This window comes from Nicrophorus vespilloides, unplaced genomic scaffold (genome assembly GCF_001412225.1).
Source record: "Nicrophorus vespilloides isolate i.1.1-1 unplaced genomic scaffold, Nicve_v1.0, whole genome shotgun sequence".
NCBI classification, from domain to species: Eukaryota; Metazoa; Arthropoda; class Insecta; order Coleoptera; family Silphidae; genus Nicrophorus; species Nicrophorus vespilloides.
In genome coordinates, this window is record NW_017097731.1 from 444,681 (window position 1) to 467,864 (window position 23,184).

Here is a 23,184-nt window from a genome sequence, read left to right on the forward strand (position 1 = left end):
AAATAACAAATTATTTAATGTTAATCAATAGAACTACGAGAAATATTCCTTTGTTTAAGATGAACATTCATTATATTTACACTTATTAATATTAATCAATAAGTAATCGATAAAAGTTACATTTCTAAACTAATTACAGCAAAACATTCAAAAAATGTGTACTTACATGCAAGAATTATCGATGAAACGGTGCATGTTTATATCAGATGTGGACGATGTGTGTATTTAAATGTATGTGCAATATAAAATTCAGTCCTATTTATAATCTTGTTGCAAATCGCGACATCTGCATACGGATTTTGAAATGGGCCGTTACTAGGGACCAATAAATCAATGTCATGCAAGTTTTGGATGGGAGGTAAAACGATTTTCAAGGTCAATGCCAGAGGTGCACTGGATCGATATAGCTAGGATTTGATTTCTAGACACCGACACTGAAAGACAATCTGTTGCACAGTCTTGACAGCATAGAATCTTAAGAGTATTGGTTATATGTACCTTGGCCATACCAAATTCATAATTTATTGGAGAGGAAAATATTTTTTTTTTAATTACAGGTAGATGGATGCAACATCCTGGGAGATAATCGCGCATATTTGGAGCCTCAAAACAGTTGCGCAAATGATGCATATATATCAAATCAAACTGGGATTAAATTATCAGTCAGGTTGCGGATGCTGGACGGGCGACAAGTGTATTGTATTAGTGGTTTCGTTATTTCTTCAAATGATGTTAGTGGGACAATCTCATTGATTTTCTTCATTCGAAAATCCATAATATTACTTGAATAAGCATAGTAATTGAGAAAAAAGCGCTTGCGCTGGCGGCGCCTTTTTACATGGCCAGTAACACGCCGCCAGGCCCACAACCGCCAGTTAGTCGTGAGCATTGGGGGCGGAAGAGTAGTGAGAAGACGTACCCAAGATGTAGATACGATAAACTACGGGGTAAGACATTTGGACGATTCCGGCATCTAGCCTACCACGTCCTGCGGCCGGATACGATGAGCCATCAGAAGAATAAGTTCAAGGTTCGCGTGATCCCTCAGCAAGATAAACGTATTTGCGCCACTATATGTTTATGCCAATTAATGATTGTCTTCAGCGGTGTCTCTCTCATATACCTGACGGTGGCCGTTTACATACCCGCTTACAAGGCCTTCTACTCTGGCTACGAGGAGAGACCCGTCATGTGCCAAACGATTAACACGAGCGTCAACAACAACTGCAGCTGGGCTTCTTGCGGTGAATGGTGTCTTACAAAAACATCGGGCTTCTGTCCCCAGGTTCACGTAACGACCCGACAAAATGGCACAACAATGCAACTTCAAGACTGCACAGAATTTATGTCCGTCTCTTGTCCAGATGTTGTCACCAGCAAGCTGAGAAGATACAACTGCAACAATGGGAGCGAATGTAGCAACCTCAGTGGAGTGTTCAACTGTACATTGGGACACTGCTCTAACCTATCGGAAGTGTACCAATGCCATCATAAGGCCGATGGTCATGTACTTGACAGTGATAAAGACAACATGAAGATGACTGGGTTCTTCGAGTGCCGCGGCTCCAGATGCACCAAGATCAAGCGGCCCTTCACTTGTGATCGCTATTGCGATCACATCAACAGCAGCGACATCAACGTCATCATCACCATCGAAGATACATTGTACACGGCTAGATGCAGCGAAGCAATTGCTACAACTATAGCTAATGGTAATGAGCCAGAGACCAAAATTGATCCCACGGTATTCTGGAAGGAAGACCCTCGATATATAATGATGACCTCCTGCAACACACTCGTACGCAACGAATCCATTATCGAGTAAGATTGATTAACCATCTCCATCGCTGCACCCTTATTAATTACTTAGTATAAGATCAATTTCGCTAATAGAATTTTGTTTGTTTACAGAGGTACCGATTGTTTGAATGGCACTATTTATAAGAAAGAAGACATACCAGGCCCTACTATGAATTTCACCACCTTCTGGTCGCTCCGGCCCAAGGCTCTGCGACCAGTTGATCCAAGGCAGAGGTTCATTCCTCCTCAATCGACGCTTACCATTTACAACAGCTCGAAACTATTGATAAACATTGACGGATGTGTCAACACCCTTAGAGGCGAATGCCGCGAATTTATGAACATCAATGGAAGAGATGGCCGCAACCAAACAGCACAATCTAGATTCCCTTGTTACTACAAAAAAGTAATGCGAACCTTAAGTAATCACAGTGGATAACGATCTTTTCTTTGCAGAATATGCCAGCGACAGTACTTCTACGCTTCGATTTAAATGAGACCCGAAAGTATCTCATAATTGCAGCAGTCCTCCCTTCGACCATCTTCGTAGTATCATTTGTCACCCTGTGTGTTATAATGCGATGCGTCAAGGTCGGTGACGACGCCAAGATGAGGTGTATCCTCTGCACGGAAACTCCAGAATCCGAATCTGAGATGACAGCTATCAGTAGATTCGACGATTTGTCCCCCTACGAAGGACCACCCAAAAAAGACGAGACACCATTGGTAAACTGAACTCCCTTTTCCAGCATTCCCTTTCGATGTCGGGCCTCTTGACCAATTTATTTAAAATGTCCCTATGTTTCTTTTCCCGTTCATCTTCATGTCTTGATTCATTAAAAAAAAATACTGAGACTTTCATACACAATAATTTAAGAGTAGTAAAATATTTTTATTTTATTTCAAATGATATTCAACAAAATAGTTGACTTCAAAATTCAATTCTTCCAACTTTTATGTTTCTTTATTTATTTATTAATTTATTTTTTCATTCCATTCCGGTCACACGGTTATATAATGTTCGGATAAAGCAAAACGAAAATTTGAAACAACTAAATTTAATGATACGCTTTACCTGTGCCTTAAAAATATTGCAGTTAAAAATATCTATTTAAAATTCAATTTACACAAAGATTTTTCCCTATTCGTAATTCATATTCTAAAACAAGGCAATATAACGATTACAATTGCTATGATAACAGTTATTGATGTCTATGGTTTATTGCGTGGTCACAATAATATTTCGTTTAGTTCCTTCTTATAATTTTCCACGCAACTAATCAACTCTTGGAACCAGGAAAAGCATTGGTTCATCATATATAAATATATATCTTTCTATGCGTATACAACGACTATTACAAATACTATTTATAAAATATTCTATATTACCTGTCTCGATGTGAAGAACGTTATTAAACGTAATAATTTATATAACTTGATATAATTATATGTGAGGGTGCCAAAGCTAGAGCATAGATCACATATTCGAACTTAATTTATTAATTCTTGATACACATGCATCGAGGAAACAAAAGAGCTAGGTAATATTTTGTAAAAATTTAAAAAATGAAATGTAATAATAATATTTATTAAATCAGTCACATATAAACTAAAAAAGAAAAATAAAACATATTTATATAATCATAAAATAAACAGTTGCAAATGGCTAATGACGAAATTAAATTTATCAATGTCAAAATCAACAGCTCATTATATTGGTCCATTTCTTTAAATTGAAGTTAAGTAACAAAATTGAAAGAGTAAACTATACAATTTCGTGTTATTAAGCACAAAAAATATACATTATATATAGAATTATTTTTGGATCTAAATCCCAACTATTGGGAACAATTTGTTTTTCAAAGCGAAACAAGAAAAACAATGAATATTCTAAATTTAACAAGTAATACATGTATTTTGGAAAGTTTTTAAGCAATTGTGATGAAAATATGTTTAACCAAATATTTTTACAAATTTTAATAGAGTCATCACTCGCATTATTCTTATTTTATTATTTAATTTTTGATTTATTTAAGAGAGGTTAGCTTGATCGATGCGAAGATCTGGTATTTACTATTGACGATATTTCACAAGCATGACCAAAATATCAACTACCTGTTGTACATAACTATTCAAAGTACCTATTGCTATCGAAACATATTAAAGACATTTTATGGATAAAGTTCTACAGAAAAGTGATTTTTCTAGGATCATAACAAAATTGTAGCACTCAGATTTCGTTGGGACCTGAATATATTGAACCTCATATTTATGTAACTTAAATAATTATATTTTCAACCTATTATAAACGAATTATCAGATGCCAAAGAAATTTCCGTTCATATTTCTGTTTTTCTTTGGCTAAAACCATTCTATTTGAGCCACAACTTATGTTTCAAAATTAATTTTGAGACAGCGTTTCACATCGAATAATATATAATTATTATATCTAACATAATTATTGAAACTCTTTAATATGTATAGCTTGAAAATTGATTATAGGATACTCAATTGTCTACGTACAATTTTGTATAATTTACTTAAATTGGCTAAAATTGTTTGTATTTTGCACAAAGCACTTGTGTAGTTTGTCAAATTTATCCAAACCTAACAAGAATATTATGAATTCTGGACATGATGATTGCTCTTATAAATCTAATTTATAAGTAAAACAACAATATATATTGAATTTGTAATTGTAACTACAATTATAACGTTATAACAGGTAGTATTCAATTTCCAGCAAAATTTTACTGGCTTTTTTAAAGGTTCTTTAAATTTAAGAATAATATACGAATTTTCAAGAATGTTTATATTTACCTAAATGAAAAAAAAAACACAATAATTCATTTTGAAAATGTGAAAAATAATTACAGTGGAACCTCGCTTAACGAGCAAAATAAATTGTAAGAAAAATGACTCGAAAAATGGAACGCATTATCATATATTTTATATGGATAATATTGTTTCACTATACGAATAAAAATACGGAAATTTTGGAACGGATTATGCTTGTTAAGTGAGGTTCCAATGTATACCTACTAATTTCTTATAGGCTAGTCTTAATTGCTGACTCTATTCTAAATGATATACGCTTATGTATTGTAATCAATTGTGATATGTTAAAAAACATAGAATTTAAAAAAAAGAAACAACGTTAAAAGCATTTTGTACCTCCAATTTTGGTATATATATCAAGAAGATATATGATCTAAGCTAAATGGCACCCACAAAAAAAATATTGTTATAATATATAATAAGTGTATTTGAATGTGATATACGTCTATTTATTGAACTGCAACAAAAAAGAATGTAGCCCACTTCAATGTTATATTGATGTAAACTATAAATGGGAGTAATCTAATATTACGACTGATCTACTATTACAACTTTGCTAATTATTTATAAAACAAATAATAATTGTGCGCAGATTGACTACTCATAAAATAACAACTTTATTGTTCAGACAAGATTTAACGTCAACAATTTCAATGCAAACATAACTTTTAACAAAATTAAGTGAAAATATTAGTCCGTAATCTAAAGATTTTGAAGGACTAAATGTTAAAAAGTATGCTTATTTCAAGTTTCTGAGAACTGTAACAATAAATTATTTATATCTAAGTTTCTCCAAATCGTTACACTTAATATTTAATTATCATTCATTTCAATCGATTAATTTCCAGGTTTTATTTATCTTCTTAATTTCTTGCATTTTCCCAGAATTGCAACGAAGGTTTCATTTTAATTCAAACAATCCGCCCAAATAATTATGGTTTCCAAATGCTAAAGTGTGTAATAATTTGACTTTAAAATATATAAATGACCGTTATGTAATTACCGAAATAAAGAAATGTACTTACAATGATCTACTACTTTTGACTTACACAACGCACATTAAATGTATTTACACTTATATATCATCTATTATTGTTAAATAGTTAAAGTAGTTATAAATAATAACTACTAGTTTTCCAGTAGTATTAATTAATTTCCAGTCACTTTAGGAATATTTACCAAAATATTTTTTTTAACAAATTCAATATTTACACCATTTTTCAATTTTGCTTATATACTCTGTGCACAATTGTGATATATTTTAGTGAAAATATTATGAAAAAAAAAACATATTTTATAACATACATTTTCAGAACATAATTAAAGACATGATCTAAGCTAAGTGGCAAACTTAGTATATATTATATAATATAATAAGTGTATTTAAATGTGATACTGGCTTAAATGTTATTTGTGTAGACAACACATGGGAGTAATATAATACTACGAATGGTTGGAGAAAAAAAAAATTCTCAAATTAAAAAGGACACCACTTGAATTAATCCACCCAAGTATTGCTCATATTTGTTGAATGGCAAAATTTATTAGTATTTAAATATACATTACCATTAAAGTAGAATTGCTATAAATATAATTAATGGATGTACTTTAAATCAGTCGTTACGACCGATGCGAATGCCCGGGCAACCAAAATGTGTTAGTGAAAAAATTTGGATGTTACGACCATAAATGTTTTGGGGTGTCTCCCCCGCTCACACATTTTTTTTGGATGTCAACCCCCTCACAAATTTTGTTTTATATCACCCTCCCTCTCACATTTATTTTTTTAAGTATTTTGCCGTGGTTGGAAATAACAAAACCAGAAGCTTCAAAAAAATATTGAATGTTTGCGACAACTAGAAGCTTTAAGACTAAAGTTTTTTTGTTATTATAAAGACTATTTGACAAATTGATTATGGAGGGGTTGAGTGTCCACTTTAAGAGTATCGTGAGGCCTAAACAATTTTTTATTTGAGCCCCTTATGGATGCGGTTACCGGTTCATTGTAGTTCCGCCACTGAAAAAGTACCTAAAGTAGCTGGCACTATAATGATATAATATATAATAAGTGTATTTGAATGTGATATACGTCTACTTATTGAATTGCAACATAATAATGTTATATAATGCTATAGATGTGGACTATGTAATCCAATATTATGACTGATTTGCCATCATTATTTAGAAATAAATATAATAATAATTTTCAGAACACTCGTCCACTTAATCATGGTTTTTCATCATTTACATTTAACTTAATATTATATTACTAATACCTATAGATGTTTTCAGAAGATTAACAAATATATTTACAAATATTCATAAAATGTAATAAATGATATACATTTGAACTTCTGTAATCAATCACATACAAATCCTATTTATTGTTACCAAAAATCTCCAACGAAATGTTATTTTCTTTTGGACGCGATTTTCTTGCTTATATTTATATTTTTTATTTTAGACGCAAATGTAATTCTAAATAAATAAATATACTTAATATTTTCTGTTTGTTTTAATTTTCATTTCTTCCTCTTACAGGGTTATTCCACCTTTACAAATTAATTACGGTAAAAATTTGTAAAATAACAACCTAACAAGAATATAATGAATTCTGCACATTGATTGCTGTTATCTAGTTTCCAAGTAAAACAACAATATATATTTAATTTGTAATTGTAATTCCAATTTCCAACAATTTTTTACTGGATTTTTCAAATTAAAAAAATACGGAATAATTCATTTTGAAAATTCGCATAATATGAATAGACAGAATTTATTATATAACAACATACAAAAGGTAATTGACCGCAGTTTTTCGGCACAATCAAATATATTCACATTTTTATTTCTTTTATTATGATTTCTTGTGTGTATTTATTTTTTGCATATTTTTTTTTTAATCAGCAGAAAAATGGAGGAATAGAACACTTTTAATTCCTCGTGTAGTCTAAAAGTAAAATTCAGTGAGGATTTAAGTCATTAAAAAGTTTGAACCTCACCAGGCACGTATCTTTGATCTTGCTGTAGGCCCTTTGGATGCAGAAGAAATGTGATAGAAGATACGGGGAAAAATATGACAAGACGACGTCGAAAACTTGAATAAAAATAAATCATGTAAGTTCGTTTTAGTAGTTTCTAAATAAACGTTTTACCTGTCATCTCGTTGAACTTAAAATTATTTTATACTATGTTTGAAATCTCCAAAATCCGCAATGAAATCGGCTATTAGGATACCCATCACGTCCTTGATTCAGCAGTAACAACAACGTCTTCATATTTCCTGCCCAATCCATGAACATTATAGGCTCCTCTTCGTTTAATATAACATTACTAATTCTACGATGAAATAGTAAATAGCTGGTTGCAATTATAAATGTACAAATCTAATTGCATAACTTATATAATATTCAAATTTATTACAAATCCATAATAATTATTTTTATTAGAACAGAATATTGTCGTGTCCCGGGATGGAATATCTTAGGACACTGTGGAATAATTTGTAGCTTTGTCGTTGTGGAGTCCTATAGGGTTTTATGGTAAAGTCTAGATTATAGTCAGTGTAATTATTAATATTTAGATGATTGAGATTCTTAATCTAGCTTCCAGTTGCTAACAAGCATAGGTTGCTGCTCAAGAGTTATACTAGAACTAGGGCTAAGACTAACTTAAAATAATAAAAGTATCTCCTTATATGCTAAGACGCTGAGCGAAAAGTAAATATTATTCTAAGGGAAGGGGGTTAATTTGCCCTGTGGAGTATCCGACATTGGTGCCACGGATTTTTACATCTTCCGCTCCCAATAAAGTATTGTAAAGGGTTATTAATCTTACAATTGCTTGAAGAGGTTAATTGTGGAAGTGCATAGTTTTTATATTTAACTGCCCAAGATGTAACATAATCTTCCACTTACGAAATTGACTACCCATTTATGGTAGTAAATACTAACAAAATATGAGAAATCCGAGTATATCTCTAAAAGTGTTTCATTGTCCTATGCAGATATTGCAAGTGCTGATGGGGGTGTTTAATGTTTATAGGAACTATAAGAATGTACTTATTAATGCATGGTACTTATTAACATAGATCAATAATTAATAATAAAATGGTTGGACACAACAACATACCAATGAATTTTCAAAGCAAAATGTATGTATGTAAATAGTAAATTGTATACAGAAGTACCTCGAATAGCGCAGGGGTGTAATTGATTCTGACAATATCCCGGACTTCTTTCTTCTTCTTCGTCCAAATGCATTCCAGAAGAAGGAAATCCGGTGTATCTTGAAACTATTTTGCAAACCTCCATCGTGTTAAATTGCAGGAATGTTTAGATATTTAGTTTGAATGGTCGTTTGAGGTTACAAGACAAATGTTTGTGAATGGTTTTTGTATCGGAACTAAGAGACTAAATCCGATTTACTTATAAAAAGATAATTTTGTGTAATATTCTTCTTGTGATTTTTGCTTAATTCAAATTTAGTTGGTTTTAATTATTATTTTTCAAACTGAACTGTAAATCCGGACTGTTTGAATCTGCACTATGCGAATCTGCGCAGCAATGCTTATAAAACAAGTCGTTCCATTCAAATTGTAATATAAATTTAAAGAAACGATTGTATCATACTATTCTCAGCAATTAATAAAGAAAGTTATATAAAGTCGTATTGATAAATATAATTTACGAATACGAAAAATGTAAAACCTTTATTGTTTATTTGTCTATATTTATTGAAGAAATAAACATGAAACTAAGAAACGTTAATTCCATTAATTTATGATAATGTATAAGATGTTATCTCAAATAATTTAATATAATTAAAGTATTGGACGAATTTATTGGATTTATATACAAATAAGATATAGTAGCAAATAACAAGGATACTAAATATAAATAAACATAGTAACTATATTACTATTATAAATTAATAAATAATTTAACAAACTAATTAAATACAAGAATGAAACGAGTAATATTAAGTCACAGCGCGCAGCTCACAGTAATCACCTATCATCTAGCGAAAATGAAATCCGCATTGAAAATTTCCTTCACAATGGTGACTTCAGGCCTTTGTTCAGGATCTTGAGATAACATCATCTTCATCAACTTATACTACAATTGACATTAACATTATTTAGAATATAAACTAGTTTATTCAAAAGTTTACCTCATTTTCGTGTTTTAGATGGAAATCAGGTGGAAAAATTTCTTTCCTGAGATCGGTAAGGCAATGATGTCTTTCCATATCGGTTGTTAACGGCACGATAAGTTCAAAAAGGATAACTCCAAGTGAGAAGATATCAACTTTGTGATCATATTCCTCGCCGTTCACTTGTTCTGGACTCATATAGAAATATGTACCAGCGCCTTTCGTATAATCAGTGTTTCCTGATTTACAGAAATCATTATCCACGTTCTTCATAGACGTGACTAACCCAAAATCGCCAACCTTAATGGTATCGTCTTGCGCAAAAAATATATTGCTTGGCTAGAAAAAATAAACAATATGAGAATTAAAATTACTGATATAGATTTTGTGTACCTTTAAATCGCGATGAATCAACTTCTGTTTATGGACATACTCAACTGCATTAAGGATTTGATTGTAAATAGAAGTTGTTTGTACTACTTCGCGTTTGGTGTTCTCCAAAAGCCATTCGCGGAGACTGTTCTTCTGACAAAGCTGCATTTGAATATACAAAAATGAAATATTACTCTTTATTTGCGAGTTAGACTGATCACTGCATGAAAGCTCCGTTTCCTCGGACATTTCACTTTTTTCGACTGACAGATCCTGTGTATTGTCTTCTGTTTTCTCCTGAGAGTTCTCAAAAACAATGTCACTATCAGACTCACTTGAAGGAATGTAAACAGCATTATGTTTAAGTCGATCCGTGCAAGTGGTAGTCGATTTACTCATTTCGCTCATGCTCGATGGAAACATTTCAGACACCCACTTCTTATCTACGAATTCGTTCCAATTCGGTGGAGGATTTTCCATCCAAGACGTACTATAACGCACAATATTACTATGATCCAATTTCGCTAAAGCCTTGACTTCTCTTAACACCCGGTCGTTTGAATCTTTCCTAAAATTAGTAAAGTGTTCGATCATTCTCTTATTATTAATATAAATATTATTAGTTACACATACTTTCTCGGCAATGCTATGCGTTTAATTGCGTAATTGTATTCGTCGATCTTCTGTTTGACCTGAAACACCACCCCAAAGCCACCACGTCCCAAACAGTTAACGATTTCGAATTCCTCCAAAAATCTTGATTTGAACGGAGGAACGTATTCATTCTCCGTGAAATCAATAACCCAGTTTTCAGTACTTAACGTTTTGTTCTCAGTTTCTGGACTAGTGGATTTAATTTCACTTATATTTACCAAAGATTGGCGAGATCGCCAACCTAGGTTGAAGAAGTACTTCAATACAACAATAGTTATTAACGAAACTATGAAAATTTGCTTCCTAAAAAACGATTTTTTTTATAAATTTATATTTGTAATTTACACTTTAATTACCAGTAATTGGATTCATATGATCCTGAGAATATAGGGATCCTAGTGAAATTGGTACCACATAGAATAGTACTTCCTTTCTTAATGTCATTTTCAGTATATAAATAGTAGCCATTCCCATTAATATAAGCTGAACTATACAGTACTGATAGTGCTGTTGTCTCAGGCTGACTACTATCTTCAATTTCATTTGCTGAAATTGGTTTCCATGGAATGATCGTCAAAGCATTCTTGTCTTTATTCCCATCCATGTGAATTTGCATGTTAATTGCTGTCTGTATTCTATCTGATTCATAGATATATAACTAAAATTTAAATATTTAATGTAATACAATTTCCATTTGAAAGAATTCTTACCTGTTTGTGATGCATTCCTAAGTAAATTGCTGGAGATAATGGCATTGTTGGTTTCTTTGCTTGATTGAAGAAATTCACCACATGCAAATCTTTCCCATCCCATCTCCAGACTTTCACAATAGGAGATTCAAAGCCATGCTTCCAAAGAACCTCCTGACCATCTAAAGTTCTGGCTGTTAAAATACCTTTTGGCAAAATTGCAGTTAAATTTAAATTATTTATAGCTCCATCTAAAGAAACACAACTAGGTTGGGGTATCTTAATGTTGTGTGAACCAACACTGAAATTCCACCTCTCATTTCCATTTCTTGGCTCATGAGCCCTTACTGTTACTGTACTCCTTTCAATTAATACTATATCATCAAAGTCACTAGCTGATTTTGATTTATCACAACCATGCACATTGCACTCATAAAGCATTTCACCAGTTTTTGCCAAAATACCATAAGTTCTAACATCTCGACTGCCTAAAACAATAACAACTTATATTATATGTTACAATAATTTCAATTATATCTTACCTGCAATAACTAAATCATTAGAATATAGGAATGAAGATTTTAATAAACTATCAGCATTAATTGGAATGGCATCTATAGTTTTTCCATTAAATTTATATAAGCTTCCAGTCAAAGATGGAATCATTCTAACTAATTCTCCATTATTTGTGAGCTACAAAATAATTGTATTAGATATTCTTCAATTTAGTTAGTAACCATTTTACATCTAAGTTGTGAATGTTTGACATCAAGAGAGGACCAGGCTGTGTTTCAAAATCCCATAGAATATTTCCTTTTGAATCAACGGTCGTCAGTTTTCCATCCAGTGTACTGACAATGATGAACCTCAAATACAAGAGACACTTAGTTCATGAAAAGTATATTTATTATTAATTTACCCAAATTCGTTTTGATCACAATGTGGTAACTGGGCTATATTGTCTGTATCTAGTGCAAAATTATAAAAAATACAGAGTAAACAGAAGACACACACACTCCTCAGCAGCTGGAGAAACATTTTTGCATGGAATGTAACAGAATGTAACTTGTTACAACTTGCAACAATTGGTATTTGTATTTGTTTGGTACGAGAATAGCGATAGTATAGGAGGCCCAACGTGGAACCTTCTCTTATTGGTTAAATTTCTGGTCTGTTTGGATGAAATCAAAATAAAACTAGGCAACCAAGAGAATATATGATACATATTTGTTGAAATCACGTGATCTATTTAGATAGGAACATGATACTACCTATTTAGTCTTATAAATGTTTGTTTTAATATAAATAAAGTCATATTTAAAAAAAATAATTATGAAAGATAAATATATCAAATCTTGCATAATACATGTGTATGTGGTTGCATATCATTAACTAATATAACTCAGGTGATGTTTACATGTTGTCATGTAATAAGTTAATAATTTCAGACAATATATATTTAGGATAAATTTTAAAGACATTGCTAATCAGTTTCAATAAAATTATGAAGCTTGGAAGATTATAATAAAAGCATTGAACATCTAAAATGCACAACAAATTTCATGATCATTTCGTATCATTTTGTATAAATAAATAAAATACATGAAATAGATATACAACCACAATTTAAAGCTGAATAGCTCAACTTTCTAAAGGAACTATTGGTAGTTCGAGTAGCGTGTTACGAGCTATAGAAATTGAAAAAAAAGTGAATAGGATTTACTTAAATATCGATCTACTAGCTGTAGAAATTGGATTAAAAGTGAATAGGATTTACTTAAATATCGATTTTCATTAATAACTCGAAAACCAATAAACTTTTGTTGCATTTCATAATTGCGTAAGATGGGCGGCACCCTTACGTAACTTTTTATGAAACAATACTTATGTAAAGTTCGTTGCGTAACAGGGTATAGACGATTTTTGCAATTTTTTCGACAACCCCTCAAGTTAATTACTTGATCGACTTAAAACTTAAATAAAAAAACGGTTGTATTTTCCACAAGAACAGAACATTTACTTCTTAGTTATTAACTTAAGTGACGAATGTAACTTTTAGTTAATAATCCATGAGATCAATACTTGTATAGTTGACTTCTCATGACAATAAAATAAAAACAGATGATGTCAAGAAAATGATTATATTATTAGGTATAATCTGACTCATGTTAATACCGAAGACCAGCAAAAAAGAACATCTATGTGCGAAATTAATGAGTCTCCTGTTGTTGATTACACTTCACTAATTTGTCTATTCGCACCTCACTTGTGTTATTCAATGCTATTCGCAAGAGTCTTCAATATTTGTCAAATTTTCCAATTAATTTTTTTAAGATAATATTCAATTAAATAATGTAGGTTTTTTTTTTATCAAATTCGCAATTATTTGTAATCATTTGAGTATAATTTGGAAACTTCTCGATAACATTAGATTCTATTCTTCGAATCCATTTACTAAGTTTCATCGCTTTTTTCAAGAAAATTACAAATACTTTTAAGTGAAATGAATAATAATTGAGCAAAATAAAAATGCATTCAAAAAATTAGTACGCAAATTATAATTTCCACCCTATTCATGTTTTAATTTTCTATTTTTAATTAATTGTTTGAACAACAATTAATTCCAATCCTAAATACCCAAAGTAATTTGTATTGTATTATTGCACTACTAAAAACCTAAATTGATTATATGTTTAAGGATTCTATAAAAAATTGTGTATGTACACAATGCATAAATTATTTTCAATATGGATTTTTTTTGTCTTTCCCATTTTTCAATCTTCTCATCCTTTAAATCTTCCTCATCCTTCTGCTAGTCCTATCGCATCCTTTTCCTTCCGCTACTTTAATGCACACGCTGCGTGATTTATATATTTACTGCTGCGCCTCGAGTGCTTTAAAATAATCCTCTCCAATTGCTGAGCATTCTCGCTACACAAATAAATAAAGCCAACGATATAATAGCACATGCAAACAACTGTATAAAGCAAGGACAAAAGAAAATTAAGCAATGTGTACATCGCTTGTATGTGTGTATGTTTAAGGACTTTATAAATGCAAGCTCCATAATAATGCTACAGCTATTTAGGATGTTTAACCCTTAAGCCTGATATTCCAAATTAAATTTAGTAGTAGGCAGATAAAGGGAAAAATAATTTTAAAAAGAAATCACTATACATATTTTATATGTGTACAATTCGATTTAAAAGTCCGGTATCAAATTTGAAACTTAGGGCATTTCGAAAATACATTTTCGATTTTTTTAATTTGCTTGACGATTAATCCAATGACCTTCTTCATTAAATTTCAAATAGTTGTTCGGAAAATATTTTATCGATGTTTAAAATAAAAATGGGTTGTGAAACTATTTTTTATTACCGCACTAAAGTATATTTAGTCTAGTAGTAGAATTTATTAAAACACTTACAAAAACATAATTTTGTGTATATTTTGTTTTGAATTTATTTTTAGTTTACTCAAACAGTAGTTAGTTTAAAAACAAAATGAATTTTCAAACCCTGCTGTAATCCGTGCTGTATAAAATGCCATATGTTTCCACTAGCATATATAATTTTATTCAGAACTTCTGCATTATTAAGAATTATTTTCTCTTAAACAATAAACTTATATAAAAATAAAATAGTCAAATGAGAATTTATATTGTTCAAAAATATCACAGATATTTTATATTTATTAAACAATTATTAACCTTTCTATAAATAACAAACAAATAAACCAGTAAAATATAAAAAAATAGTGTATCTCTTAGTATATAAATTTAAATATGACTTACTTTATGTACATATAAAATATCACATATTAAAATAACATATATAATTAAATTATTAATTTATCGCCTGTTTCATGGTATCTACTAACGAAAACCAACATTTTTGTAACTCCTTATATTTGAGTGCAAAATGCCACAAAAATCTGTCCTGCATCTCCATGTACGAGACGAATTGCTTATGTGTAAACTGGATATGTTTTTCCAATTGGGCATTCATCGCAAGATCATACAATTTCCCAGCAAGTCCAATTATAATATTAAACTGAATTAACCATTCTTCTTTTTTCAACTTCATATCTTCATTTTTCTCTTCGCTGACGTCATCAGTAATTACGTTCTTATAACGTCGAAACATTGTCGCAATAGTATCCATTTCATCAACGAACACTTCCCATACTTTAGTTTCGTACTTAATCCTCTTGGTCAGCCAGGATCCATCGTTCTTGAATACAATTGCTTTACAGCAACTTTTCGTTTTAGCAGCTCTCGAAATAACAGCATCCAAATCTTTGATAATACGTCTTTGGGTAACCTCATCATTCCGGAGTGTTAGTTGCAAGTCAATCTTGAGTTGGGACAAATAGAACTTCGACATTAAAGCGTCCATTTTTTTACGTAATAACAGATTTGACATTTCACTCAATTGTATATTGTATATATTTTCACAAAAATTACTGAAACTGACCTATACTTTATAAAATCTGTACTCAGCTGGTAAATTATAGTGCAAAGCTTTGCTACTTTGTTTTTTTTTCTGCGCATGGCAACACGTCGACAATATTGGCCATTTTTACAATGGAAACAGCAAACGTGGCTAATTATTATTTTTTTTCATTCCATATTTACAAGTAAAAAATCTTTTATTAGGTTCAAATGCATTTAATAAATTTACTTCACATTAGATGGTTTTTTAAAGTATATGACATAAAATAACTAACCTATCTTTTTTACTCAATTTTACAACACTTGGAAAATTTCTTTGATTACATCATTCATTTAATGTAATTACAAATATGTAATCCTCGGAAATGTGGACACATTATACAGTCTCAGTATCAACTAATACTATGTTCTTCATAGTCACTAAGACTAACTATAATTAGAAAATAATTGCCTACTGACTGATTTATTCATTGGAGATTACATTATCATTAGTTTTAAGTAAATTCTCGAATGGTCGTTATATAATATTTAATATAGCAAATACAACATTGATAATGTTGTATTGCAATTATGTTAGCACAACATATTTGCGGGTAATTGGTTCCAAGTTAACAAAATCCAGGGTCGACTCAAGTTTCTTTATATAGGTATCAGAATAACCGCTGAAGTGTTCTTTTCTCAATTACTTTCCGGATTCTGTTCGATTAAGGACAGTGGCTTAAGTTTACCTGTCTACACTTCTTTACAATAGCAGTGAAAAGATGGCCCAACAAGGATCCGGTACTCCTCCCACTAATTCTAGGCACAGGAGAAATCTGACCAAGGACCAACCAGATCCATACAAAGCAATAAACGACAATTAGATGACTCAAGAAGTTAAGCCTGATTTTCTTCAGCTCACCCTAAGAGACTCACACCATCAAGTACCGAAGGGATTGGAGAAAGAACTTTCGGAATTCGAAGGTAAAGCCAAATGGCGTAAGTTATCGGTCTTAATGAACATCAGGTCGACTAACAGATGACCTAAAGATGTTTAATAGCGTAGAGGAAAGATTTGAGGACTAATGTCAATAAATTATAACCTAAATCTCAGGTACTATAAGAATAACCAATAATGAATTGAATATCTTCTATGCATTTCATTTTATTCTTCGTCAAAACCGCTGGATCGACAAATACTACGAGGAAACTTTGCAACAATTGTTTTAAACAAATATGAAATAAATATCCTTTTTTATATATTTCAATAATTCACAACTTGCCAACCTTTTTGGCAATAAGTAAAATTTTATTTGGCCATAGACAAAAAAAAGAAAATTAAAACAGAAAAACAAAATAACAAGCGTGGAGCGGAACGATTTCCCATCGAAACCTTCCAAAAAATAAATATAAATTTAACTAAAAAAATAATTCAATAACAAAAGCAATTTAACTAAAAAATAATTTTGACAACACTAAATAACTTAAAAGATAATCATTCTACAGCACAAGAAAACGAACTTTGACACCGGCTTCAGCACTGACTTATAGATAAGTAGTTTGTTGTCGAGGTACAATGGAGATCTTCTGCCGATCAGTCAGTAGAATTTCGCGAACTTGATGCCCATTTGCTTCCTTTTAGTTGCGATGTGCTTCTTCATCTGTGCTACTTTGTCTACATATTTACATATTTTATGATTTTAAAAGAGGCTGGAGGAGGGATGCGCGCCTACCAATGACAACTTGCAGCTACCGGCCGGAAACGGGGAAAACCACGCCTAGCCATATTGTCACGAGTTAAGGGTTTCAACCCCCATATCTGCAAGGGCTCCTCCCTTTGCAAAAAACCGTACATTAGTTCACCATAGTCGATGGATGGTTCCAGCTAAAAAGGAAAGATGCAGAGGAATCCCATTCGAATGGAACATCCTAATTAGCCTGAGAGTCTCTTTTAAACAATGACCATTTCGAATCCAGGTAGATAGGTGTTACAAAGATGCCATGCTATGAATTAAAAAAAGTTGTATTTCTTAACGTTTCATTTACAATTATTACGTTAATTCCTCGCTAGAATACGAGTTTTGGTAAACTTCATCCTAAAAAAAACATACTAATATTATTTATTATTTTATGTGTTCTGAAATACTCACGCTTATATAGATTTGTTTTTATTTTTTTTAAATAAATGTTTGGTAGGATTGATAAAAGGAATAATTTGTTAATTAATAAAAAAAAAAGGCAAATGTTATTTAATATTTCGTCAGATTATGTAATAATAAGGATAGAAAACATGGTTTTGTATTATACAGTAATATTATTCGCAGGTCTTGATTCTTCCCTCTATAATATACTGCACGGGGACTTAGTGTATTCGCATGCAGTCGGTCTTTCGTTCACTGCATCTAGGAAAGCAATTAATCTTTTTATAATTATGATCTTAAGAAGTAACAAAATAAAAAACTTACTTTCGATTGTCCAATCGTTAATCCGAGTTAAAATTTTCTCACGTATTGCATTCGAAGCGATTGCTTGAAATAAAAAATACACATGAATTGGTGCGATGTAGACCGTGGATATATTTCAAATATATATTTTTTTTACTTAAATTATGTAAACTTTGGTAATTTTGGTACTTACAATCAGATGTAGCTCCTTCTTTCTTCTGAAATAAAAATAATTAATATATTGTTTTTCTCTTTAATAAAACGTTAAGTCAGATCTTATTAATATAATACCTGTAGTACTTCCATATCCACTTTATGTGCCCTGCTTGGTACTGATTTTCCTGCATCTGAGGAATGTATTTTTTTAGAAATTTTATCAGGAAAGCAATTTGTAAAACAGATTTACCCTCAATAAGGAATGCTTCATTCATCTTCTCGAAAGACATGTTTGATACTGGAAACAAAATGAATAATAATAATGAATTATAATTTATAGAAGCTAAATTATGCAAAATAATTAAAAAAAAGGTAATTTAATTTAAGAAATCTTGAAATCTCTCTATTTTCAATAAAATTACTTTTTTTTTCTAAAAATTGCACAAGTAATCAAGTACCGCTTAATGTGCAAATGCATATTTGACAAGTAAATGTACTTAATACATTACTTGACAAGTAACAAGATATTGCAAAATGCTATTATATAAGTTTTGTAATTTAGTATTTAAAAATTGCGATTTTATTAGAATCTATTATTTTAATTACTATCAATAACACACACAAAGATTATTAAAATCTGTCAATGTTTTCATTACGATCAAGATTTAGTTAAAATGTTAATTGATATTAGGCCTTTTGAAATATTTGTGAAGTTGGTACAACGGTTAAATAACGATAAACAAAAACACTTGGACGCAAGAAAATATTTAAGATTTCGTACAAAATTGGGTACTATTAATTACGTTAAAATGAAATCAATATACAGCAATACCTCACATAGTCCGGTTACAATTATTCAGACCAAAATAAAAATATATTCTAAATTAAAAACATGATAATTTTTTTAATATATAATAGATATTCTTTATGCAGTTTTCAAATCCTCGGTTTGTTTGGTTTAAAAATATTCTGGCGGAACAGATAAGACTGTACTAGGTATTGCTGTATTGAGACTAGTTTTTGGTAAACTTACAATCAGATGTAGCTCCTTCTTTCTTCTGAAATAATAACAAAAAAAATAATTAATATATTGTTTTTCTCTTTAATAAAACGTTAAGTCAGATCTTATTATTACAATAATACCTCTAGTACTTCCATATCTACTTTATGACCCCTGCTTGGTACCGATTTTCCTGCATCTGAGGATTGTATTTTTTTAGTAATTTTATCAGGAAAGCAATTTGTAAAACAAACTTACCCTCAATAAGGAAGTGTTCATTCATCTTCTGGAAAGACTTGTTTGATACTGAAAACGAAATTAATAATAATAATGAATTATAATTTGTGGAAACAAAAAAAAATGGTAATTTTATTTAAGAACACTTGAAATCTCTTTATTTTCAATGAAATGACTTTTTTTCTAAAAATCGCACAAGTAATCAAGTGTCGCTTAATGTGCAAATCCATATTTAACAAGTAAATGTACTTGACACAGTTAAAACTCGTTTCATTAATTAATAAATTAAAATGGAAATTCTGATTGAAATTAGGCCTTTTCAAAGGTTTGCGAAGTTGAAACGACTATTAAATAATGATAAACCAAAAATAATAATTCGGCAGCAAGAAAAGATTCAAGATTTCGTACAAAATTACGTTAAAATGAAATCAATATACAGATTAACAAGTTTAATCCGTTCCAAAATTTCCGGATTTTTACTCGTATAGTGAAATACTCGTATGTTTTTAATATATAATAGATATTCTTTATGCAGCATTCAAATCAAACGAACAGATAAGACGGACTCGTTCTTGGTAAACTTACAATCAGATGTAGCTCCTTCTTTGTTCTGAAATAATAAAAATAATTAATATATTGTTTTTCTCTTTAATAAAACGTTAAGTCAGATCTTATTATTATTATAATACCTGTGGTTCTTCCATGTCTATTTTATGTGTCCTGCTTGGCACCGATTTTCCTGCATCTGAGGATTGTATTTTTTTTTAGAAATTTTATGAGGAATGTAATTTGTAAAACAGACTTACCCTCAATAAGGAAGTCATCATTCATCTTCCGGAAAGACTTGTTTGATACTGGAAACGAAATGAATAATAATGAATTATAATTTGTAGAAGCTAAATTACGCAAAATAATTTAAAAAAATGTTAATTTTATTTAAGAACACTTGAAATCTCTCTATTTTCAATAAAATTACTTTTTTTACTAAAAATTGCACAAGTAATCAAGTACTGCTTAGTGCGCAAATACGTATTTGGCAACTGCTTCTGTAGGTGTTTTTCAACAAGTAAATGTACTTGATACATTACTTGACAAGTAACAAGCTTTGGGATATTGCTTTATTTAAGTTGTAATTTAGTATTTAAAAATTGCTATTTTATTAAAATCTGCTATTTTAATTACTTTCAACAAAATCTGTTAATGTTTTCATTACGATCAAGATTAAGTTAAAACTCGTATTTTCATTAATTAATAAATTAAAATGGAAATGTTAATTGAAATTAGGCCTTTTGAAAGATTTGCGAAGTTGGAACGACGGTTAAATAATGATAAACACAAACATTCGGAAGAAGGAAAAGATTCAAGATTTCGTACAAAATTAGGTACTATTAATTACGTTAAAATGAAATCAATATACAGCATTACCTCACATAGTCCAGTTTCGATAATTCCGACTAAAATAAATGCAAAAAATTATATTTTTTTAATACTCTATACGGTTTCCAAATGCTCGATTTATTCGGTTTAAAAATATTCCGGCGGAACAGATTAGACGGACTATACTAGGTATTTCTGTATTGAGACTCGTTTTTGGTAAACTTACAATTAGATGTGGCTTCTCCTTTCTTCTGAAATAATAACAAAAAAAAATAATTAATATATATTTTTTTCTCTTTAATATAACGTTAAATCAGATGTTATTATTATAATACCTGTAGATCTACTTTCGGTGTTCTGCTTACTACAGATTTGTCTGCACCTGAGGATTGTATTTTTTTTTTAGAAATTTTATCAGGAAAGTAATTTATAAAACAGACTTACAATCAGAAAAGAATGCTTCCTTAATCTCCTCCAAAAACATTTTTGTTACTGGAAACGAAATAAATAATGAATTATAATTTATAGAAGCTAAATTATGTAAAATAATTTAAAAAAAGTAGTTTAATTTAAGAAAACTTCAAATCTCTATATTTTCAATGAAATTACTTTTTTTTTCTAAAAATTATACAAGTGCCGCTTAATGTGCAAAGTAAACAAGGTACAGCGGTACAGATTAGACGGACTGTACTAGGTATTGAGACTTGTTTTTGGTAAACTTACAGTTAGATAAGTCTTCTTCTCTCTTCTGAAATAATAACAATAAAAATAATTAATATATATTTTTCTCTTTAATAAAACGTTAAGTAAGATCTTATTATAATAATACCTTTTGTAATTCTAGATCGGCCTTCTGTGTGCAGCTTAGTACCGATTTTTCTGCACCTGAAAATTGTTTTTTTTTTTAGAAATTTTACCAGAAAGTCAATTTGTAAAACATACTTACCCTCAATAAGTAAGTCTTCGTTCATTTTATCAAGAGATATATTTGACACTGGAAACGAAAAGAATAATAAATATAATTTGTAAAAGCTAAAATACGCAAAATAATTTAAAAAAATTATAATTTAATTTAAGAAAAATTAAAATTAAAGAAATCTCTCTATTTTCATTAAAATTTCTCTTTTTCTAAAAATCGCACAACTAATTTATCAAGTAAAGCTTAATGTGCAAATGCGTATTTGGCAAATGAGTATCGATGTGAGTATTTCAATAAGAAAATGTACTTGACACATTACTTGACAAGTAACAAGCTTTGAATATTGAAAATTGTTATTATATAAGTTTTTTAATTTAGTATTTAAAAATTGTGATTTTATGAAAATCTCCTATTTTAATTACTTTCAACAACGCACACAAAGATTATTAAAATCTGTTAATGTTTTCATTGCGATCAAGATTTAGTTAAAACTCGTATTTTCGTTAATTAATAAATTAAAATGGAAATGTTAATTGCAATTAGGCCTTTTAAAAGGTTTGTGAAGTTGGAACGACGATTAAATAATGATAAAAAAAACATTTGGAAGCAAGAAAAGATTCAAGATTTCGTATAAGATTATGTTCTAATAATTACGTTAAAATGAAATCAATATACAGCAATACCTCACATAGTCCGGTTACAATCATTCCGACCAAAATAAAAATAAATTCTAAATTAAAAACATGATTTTTTTTAATATATAATATATATTCTTTATGCAGTTTTCAAATTCTCGGTTTGTTCGGTTTAAAAATATTCTGGCGGAATAGATAAGACGGACTGTACTAGGTATTGCTGTATTGAGACTAGTTTTTGGTAAACTTACAATCAGATGTAGTTCCTTCTTTCTTCTGAAATAATAACAATAAAAATAATTAATATATTGTTTTCTCTCTAATAAAACGTTAAGTCAGATCTTATTATAATAATACCTGTTGTAATTCAAGATCAGCCTTCTGTGTGCTGCTTGGTACCGATTTTCCTGCACCTGAAAATTGTTTTTTTTTAGAAATTTTATCCGGAAAGCAATTTGTAAAACAGACTTACCCTCA

The 23,184-nt window shown here is 30.2% G+C and overlaps 3 protein-coding genes across 4 annotated transcripts; 1 reads left to right on the forward strand and 2 right to left on the reverse strand.

Annotated features, from left to right (window-relative positions):
• The first annotated feature begins 341 nt into the window (after window positions 1-341).
• LOC108560825 lies at window positions 342-2,740 on the forward strand. The gene is made up of 3 exons (XM_017918522.1): window positions 342-1,821; window positions 1,912-2,206; window positions 2,257-2,740. Exons 1-3 carry the CDS (start codon window positions 839-841, stop codon window positions 2,533-2,535), a joined length of 1,557 nt encoding a protein of 518 aa, XP_017774011.1. The 5' UTR covers window positions 342-838; the 3' UTR covers window positions 2,536-2,740.
• Window positions 2,741-9,477: 6,737 nt separating this feature from the next.
• On the reverse strand, window positions 9,478-12,699 carry LOC108560822 (eukaryotic translation initiation factor 2-alpha kinase-like). Of its 2 annotated transcripts, XM_017918517.1 has the most exons (9): window positions 12,427-12,699; window positions 12,253-12,373; window positions 12,050-12,200; window positions 11,529-11,995; window positions 11,175-11,476; window positions 10,798-11,121; window positions 10,186-10,732; window positions 9,811-10,131; window positions 9,478-9,755 (listed from the first exon to the last, which is right to left on the reverse strand). In XM_017918517.1, exons 1-9 carry the CDS (start codon window positions 12,543-12,545, stop codon window positions 9,654-9,656), a joined length of 2,454 nt encoding a protein of 817 aa, XP_017774006.1. In that variant the 5' UTR covers window positions 12,546-12,699; the 3' UTR covers window positions 9,478-9,653. The 2 variants fall into 2 exon arrangements, with proteins under 2 accessions (XP_017774006.1, XP_017774007.1); XM_017918518.1 differs by lacking the exon at window positions 12,427-12,699 and having other exon boundaries at window positions 12,253-12,412.
• Window positions 12,700-18,279: 5,580 nt separating this feature from the next.
• LOC108560821 lies at window positions 18,280-21,883 on the reverse strand. The gene is made up of 15 exons (XM_017918516.1): window positions 21,877-21,883; window positions 21,598-21,645; window positions 21,489-21,535; window positions 21,380-21,404; window positions 20,583-20,630; window positions 20,466-20,521; window positions 20,362-20,386; window positions 19,798-19,845; window positions 19,683-19,738; window positions 19,573-19,597; window positions 18,790-18,837; window positions 18,675-18,730; window positions 18,577-18,601; window positions 18,405-18,467; window positions 18,280-18,341 (listed from the first exon to the last, which is right to left on the reverse strand). The coding sequence occupies exons 2-15, from the start codon at window positions 21,635-21,637 to the stop codon at window positions 18,280-18,282; spliced, it is 624 nt and encodes a 207-aa protein (XP_017774005.1). The 5' UTR covers window positions 21,638-21,645; window positions 21,877-21,883.
• Window positions 21,884-23,184: the final 1,301 nt, after the last annotated feature.

What these genes read in the sequence shown, in the direction of transcription:
- LOC108560822 (XM_017918517.1), bottom strand. Translation starts at nt 12,545, where the DNA reads ATGTTTCTCCAGCTGCTGAGGAGTGTGTGTGTCTTCTGTTTACTCTGT. An exon ending in CAAACATTCACAACTTAGAT is followed by an intron (nt 12,201 to 12,252) that starts GTAAAATGGTTA and finishes ATTATTTTGTAG; the next exon opens with CTCACAAATAATGGAGAATT. An exon ending in CGCATAGCATTGCCGAGAAA is followed by an intron (nt 10,733 to 10,797) that starts GTATGTGTAACT and finishes TACTAATTTTAG; the next exon opens with GAAAGATTCAAACGACCGGG.
- LOC108560825 (XM_017918522.1), top strand. Translation starts at nt 839, where the DNA reads ATGGCCAGTAACACGCCGCCAGGCCCACAACCGCCAGTTAGTCGTGAG. An exon ending in CGCAACGAATCCATTATCGA is followed by an intron (nt 1,822 to 1,911) that starts GTAAGATTGATT and finishes GTTTGTTTACAG; the next exon opens with AGGTACCGATTGTTTGAATG. An exon ending in TCCCTTGTTACTACAAAAAA is followed by an intron (nt 2,207 to 2,256) that starts GTAATGCGAACC and finishes TTTTCTTTGCAG; the next exon opens with AATATGCCAGCGACAGTACT.
- LOC108560821 (XM_017918516.1), bottom strand. Translation starts at nt 21,637, where the DNA reads ATGTTTTTGGAGGAGATTAAGGAAGCATTCTTTTCTGATT. An exon ending in TAGACATGGAAGAACCACAG is followed by an intron (nt 20,387 to 20,465) that starts GTATTATAATAA and finishes TTATTATTTCAG; the next exon opens with AACAAAGAAGGAGCTACATC. An exon ending in TGAAGCATTCCTTATTGAGG is followed by an intron (nt 18,731 to 18,789) that starts GTAAATCTGTTT and finishes TACATTCCTCAG; the next exon opens with ATGCAGGAAAATCAGTACCA.